The 6,000-nt window shown below is 40.3% G+C and overlaps 1 protein-coding gene across 11 annotated transcripts in view; it reads left to right on the top strand.

Annotated features, from left to right (window-relative positions):
* Nucleotides 1-545: 545 nt before the first annotated feature.
* The window catches only part of ncam1a (neural cell adhesion molecule 1a), a 236,810-nt gene continuing 231,355 nt past the window's right edge, over nucleotides 546-6,000 (top strand). For 3 of the 11 annotated variants that reach the window (XM_018689285.2, XM_051078869.1, XM_018689286.2), the window contains exon 1: nucleotides 2,648-2,952. In XM_018689285.2, the coding sequence (XP_018544801.1) occupies nucleotides 2,901-2,952 (52 nt within the window). In that variant the 5' untranslated portion in view covers nucleotides 2,648-2,900. Of the gene's footprint in view, nucleotides 602-736; nucleotides 826-2,643; nucleotides 2,953-6,000 lie in introns of those variants that run through there. The other 8 variants (XM_018689280.2, XM_051078863.1, XM_018689282.2 and 5 more) reach the window with 5 other exon arrangements.

Here is a 6,000-nt window from a genome sequence, read left to right as displayed (position 1 = left end):
ACTGTGCAGAATGATGTATGTGCAGAGTTTGAGACGGCTGTTTTTAAATTCATCTGCTGAAGGTGGAAAAGATGTGTCTGTGCTTACAAATCTAAGATTGTGTACATGTGCATGATTATGTGGCATCTCAACTAGTTTGGAAGTCAGTTGTGGTCCAGTACGCAACTTACATATTTGAAGTGTTCAGTGTACATCAACTGAGAATGGATTTTTCAGTGAAAGTTTTGAAATAAAAAATTGCATGTGGAATCTGATTTTTTTTAAAGGGAGAAGGTGTAGATAGTATTTTTTTTGACATTTTAACAAGGTAATTTTACTTTTTTGTGGACAAACCTTATCAAAAACAAATGATCATTCTAGGTAAAGTCTAAAACATGTCTAGAGGGGATCTAACTTAACATTTTTTTCTTTCATTAACCTACAACCCTGTTTCCAGCAGCAGCAGGTGAATGTTTTCAGCATAAAAAGGACAAATACTCTGGTAAACCCGTCACTACCTGCATGCCCAGCAACAAAGAGCAGCTAAAGTTAGCGACTAGCAGGTGAACATGGTGACACATTTAGCTAAAGGCAATCCCCCTGACCAGTGGAGGAGCAGAGGGTGGGTCTCATGCTAGCTAGTAAATTTAGATAACTTTAACGGCAAAGTGAGTGTTTGGAATTTATAATCCATATTAATGGAGGTTTTTACTTTTTTGTTTTGTTTTTTGGCGCTGAAAATTGGATTCCCTTGTAGCTGAAGTCGAGCCAAGCTAGCTACCGCTATCCAACTCATTTATATTCACCAGCTACATTTGCTTTTAAGTCACCTCTCAAGCTTTATGGGTGAGTGTTTGACATTAAAAGATGACATTTTAGATGGTGTATCATTTTAAACTATTGCTAAGTTATTGGAGGGGGTCCAGTTAAACCTCTGTATTTCTTTAACCACAACCAAAAGTGTAAAACACTGGTTGAAACTCAGCTAAACTAGCTAACAGTTAGCTGAGTTTAGAGAGGGTCCAGTTGAACCACTGTTTTAATTTAACCCACAGCTTCATGCTATTTTAAGTTAGCTAGCTCTTTCAAAACTGAACACCAAAAGAAACAGCACACATTATAGTCAGTGTGGTATATTTTCTCATGTCTTATTTTAAATCACAAAACAGAAACTTGGTTCCAGTTTTGGTTGGTTCAGTCTCTGATTTTCTGCCTGATGTAGCATGCTACGTCAGGCTATTTAGTGGCTATATCCACTTTTGATGACTACCTTCTTTAAATACAAATTAACTTGTACAACATTTTAATCTGATATAGTACTCAGTATAAGTACAATCTACCTGTGACTCCAATATTACTATTATTAACCGTGCTACAAGCTCACATAATATAGCACATGTGACTTTTCAGAGAAAACACAGGTTTCATCTCTAAACAATAGCATTATACCTAGCAGGGCTGATAATGAGTTAATGAGGTGCAGCTGGTGAGGCAGGCAGCAGAGAGGGCTAATGAGGGAATGAGCCACAGGTGTGTAGGGGCAGGAGAGAACACCAAGGGCATCTGGTGGAGAGGTGAGGAATGACTGCTACTGAAAAACAACTGATTTTTCCCTCCAGATGGCATTACTACCAATATGGAAATTTGACTCTATTTTAAGTAGGTTAAACTAGTAGGTTAGAATTTTCCATGGGAAGAAATTTTCACTGTGGAGCTCATGGCTGCTAAAATATTAAAACTGACATATAATTTGTTGTACCTTGCCATTCCTCCAGCAACAGCATAGTCAGACTTTTCTCTGAACCAAATGGCTGACAGCAGACTGGAGAGCAGCGACAAATGCAATCTTTTTTTCTATTTAGAGTGGCAAAAGAGCTGAATAGAAGAAAGTTATTTATCTTCACTTCTGCTTGCCATGTTTTGATTTTTTTTTGTCTGTTTATATACAACTCTCACATGCAGCTTGCAGAGTTGGGTCAATATATATATTCCACCTCGCCATATTGGTGTTGAAGTTCCAACATTCAGCAGAGGCTAACATCAGCCTTCATCAGTCTGAATCCTCAAATTGGGTTTCCCTATGACATACCAAGAGAGTGGTGTGGATGAGTGTATTTTTAAGTACTGTTAGCTGCAAACAGTTAGGTGCTTCTACTTTTAACTTTACCATCACGTCACTTTATTTAATTCGTAGTCATGTTTGTGGTGCCACTGACATAATTTACAATATATTTCACAGAAAAAGGAAGATTCCTGTCCATGTAAACGAATCAATACATTACATTTTGTGAATATATGAACTGCAGCGAGACTGGGTTGTAAATTTATAAAATGATAGTGTGTCAATGTTGTGTTTACAGCTGATGAAAATATCAACAGCTGCTTATAAACCTCACTTTCAACTAACTTGAATAATTGAAATTATAAAATTCCATTATTTATTTATTATAACTTTTAATCTGAGTCACACTTTTAATTAGTCCTCAGTTTAGAACAAGTGTTTTGCTCTATGTGTTTCTAAGCCACCGTTGGCTAGTTCATAAGCTCAGTAATCCGAATTAGAGCCCCTGGTGACCATCTGCTGTCTACTCTTGCAGCTCCACGCACTACTTTGTTACTGCATTCACCTCAGCCCGCCCCCTTCGTGTGTCTCTGTGTGTCTGTATGTGTGAATATAGTCTACCGGGCGGAGTAATTCGTGTTGGTATCTACTGAGTGCATGTGTGTGTGAGTGCGTGCTACGGCTGGTGCTTGTCACTCATTGTGCCGCGAACACGGGTAGCGACAAGGACCAAAATTCCGTCCGGTAGCAGTTGTTGTCCCTGGAAAGGCTGATATCTGTTTTTCCCCCCCTCAGGAGCGACACCTCGCTTGTTTAAAGTGCGTCTACTCTACAAGGAGAATATCTGTGACACATTACAATGCTTCAAATAAGGGACATCATCTGGGGATTGCTATTCATCGGCTGTGCAGGTAAGAAGCTGAGTTATTTATTATTCATATTAGGTTATGTGGAGATTAATTCTCAGGCTGTGGCCAAAACAAATCTGTTAGAATGCAGGCCGAGCTGTGTTGATTCTGGAGCAGCATCCTCTGGTCCCACCGGCGGCATCCTTGTCACTGACTCCGGACAGTGGCGTTAGGTTAGAGCTGGTGCTCTGCGAAATTCAGCGCGTTTATATCAAAAGTTTCTCTGGGGGTGAGAGTTTTTTCTTCTTTGTGCGCCGAATACCAAACCGGGGCGCCTTTCATTCAGTTTCTGGGTGTTCTTTCTATTCTTCGTTTCATATCAGGAGCCGCTTGACTCGGTGCATTTTTGAATATCTCCGCGCAATACAGAGGAGTATGCCACACTCCCTCTGGTCCGACTGACACACTGTCCTCCCTGAGTTGAAACATACTGTAGGTCTCAGTCATTTTTAGTTAAAATACCGCAGACGTGTGCGGTTTTATGTGAATTGAGCTTTTGAGTTCATTTGTGTGGGTAAAGGTTAGAGGGAGATGGATGCTGGTGGAGATTGGAACTGGTGATGCAGGGGGAGACGCTTTGTGGTTCTCTCATGTCAGAAGATATTCCTTATACTTAACATGTGTGCCTGTACGCTGCAGTTTGTAGTTTCACATATACTATAAGCTAAAGTAAACCGCATATTTTCAGTTTGAAAAGTCCACCTTGGCTCTCTCACTTCTGCTGGGTCAGCTGTGACGCACCGAGGATGGAGCGGCCAGAGCGTTGGCCGCTCTTCTCGGGGATGCTTTGTTTCAGTCCACTGCAAATAGGTTAAAGGACACATTTTCAAGATAAAAAAGGTATTTTTCCCATGAGCATGCGCTTAACTCATTTCGTTGGATGGATTAGATGCAGCCGACTCCGGCCATCATTGGATTTGACACGAAAACAGTATTATTCTGCGTGGATGTGTCAACGTGCGATCTTAGAGTTTATCACCAGGAGGATCATATAGGTTAACAGGCTCCGACATTTTTGATGCGATATTACCCCTGTTTCTAATGTTTTTCTATCTTGCCAAGTAGGATACTAACTTAATATCGCAGTGCGTTTTAGGCGCAAAATATTGTTGACATATAGGCTCAGTCTGATTTGACCGCAGTTTTCAATTTGGTTGGTTAGGAGGAAATTCGTCATCCATTGAGGACAACTGAATAGTCATTCAATGTATACAATAGGATCCAAGTCCCCCCCCCCACATGGTTATATAGGGCGGGAGGGGACCCATTCCTCCCCTAAACCCCCTCCTCTCGCGCCTCCCACATCCTCCTCCTCTCTGCGTCTGCTCCCTTCTTTCTATAGGCTGCAACTGTGCTCCAAGTGGAGTTTGTGTACCCCCAGGGGTCCTTGGAGAGAGGAAGACTACTTTGATTTAATAATAACTTAAATTAGCAGACATTATTAGTTTACAAGGATAGTTATTTTAACCTCAGGTGTCGATTTCACCATTCTTCTTTCCTATTCTACAGGTCTGCTGTTTTGCTTTTTGTATATTTATTTCCTCTGTTTGCCATTAGTCTAACTTTTGTCAGGAAAAAAGTCTTTTTTTGTCCCCTCCCGCTGAGGTTTAAGTCATCAGTGATGTCTCTGTCTCCAAAGCAGTCCTGCTTCCTGTAAATGTTCAATTAAAATCTTACTGACCATACTGGAATTTTGAAGCCAATACTGATAATTGGTTATGTAGCCATATTATATGTCAAGTTGCGGGTTTGTGACAATATTTGCAGACTTTGTTATACACAAGTGAACTGCATGCAAATTATTAGACATTAATGACACACAGACCTTTTTTTTTTAGGTTTAGAGAATATTTCTGGCCACCTTTTACACCCAAACACTGTCAGACTGTCTTAGCGGTGTAGAGGGCGGTGTGGTACCAAGATCATTCTGTATGTGTTCATTTTTGTTCTATATGATTCATGATGCTGCCGAAATATTCTGACGCCCCTGCAATTCACTGCACCTCATATGGGAGGGAAAGTGAAAGGAACCAAGAGGGAGATAATTAGACAATCTTGCCTTAGCTCTGCCCTGTTGCAATAGGGAAAGAAATCCAAAGAAATTGATCACATTATATGATAGGCCTGGGGTATATTAAAAGGGTAATGACAGTATCACACAGTTTGAGGGCTGAGCAATTTAATTACATTTATTGATTTCCAGTTCCTGTTCCAGTTCAGTGATAATTAAATTTCGAGGCTAGTAACAAACATTAGGTGCCACACCACCATCTAAGAGATGACTGAATAATAGCTGGATTAAACAGAAAATGATTTCAGAGGTGGACACAGACAGTGGCCTTTTGTGTCTTAGTCTGTCTGCAGCCAGATGGATAGAGTCTTGTGTGTATAACCAGTTCTGACCTTGCGTTTTTGAAGTGATCTACCACATCCATGGTCATCAATCTGCAGCCTGAAAGAATGTTGATTTAGGTTTTTGGCCCTGAGTTAGTGATCTGCTGTTGCTATAGGCTTTGGGAGATTGTTCCAGCTTTCTCTGTTTCATGTCCTGTGCTGTCTGCCAAAAAATTTGAACCTGGCTTAATTTTTGCCTCTCTGCAATGTAATATCATCCAGCACTGCACTGTTTTGGCCAATCAAATAAGTGCAAGTGGACATGTCTGACAGATAACTTTGTAATGTGACCGAGGTAAAGAAACCGCTATTTTGTTTGTAATAGTTGAGATGAAGGATAAAATTATTGTCATTGTGATAACATTCTAGAGTTGTAAAATACTTCTGCATGGTATTTTAAACTAGTGTGCAATATTTTTGCATGTTACAGAGTTTCAGATTCATGCGACTGTTACTCAAACTGGACTTCCTCAATTGTGTTTCTTCATTTTGTTGGTACCTAAAACAACAAGCCCCAAGTTTTTCAAATGCTGCTTTTGGTCTGAATGCACAGTTACTGCTGTGCACCTGCCATTTCATTTCTACATTTCAACCTGACATTGAGGTCAAGCGCAAAATCATATCCATCTGCTTTTGAATCACCAGACAAGGGATGAG

Source organism: Lates calcarifer, linkage group LG20 (genome assembly GCF_001640805.2).
Source record: "Lates calcarifer isolate ASB-BC8 linkage group LG20, TLL_Latcal_v3, whole genome shotgun sequence".
Taxonomy (NCBI): Eukaryota; Metazoa; Chordata; class Actinopteri; family Centropomidae; genus Lates; species Lates calcarifer.
Note: the sequence above shows the minus strand (reverse complement) of the source record. Positions and strands in the feature narration are given on the sequence as shown.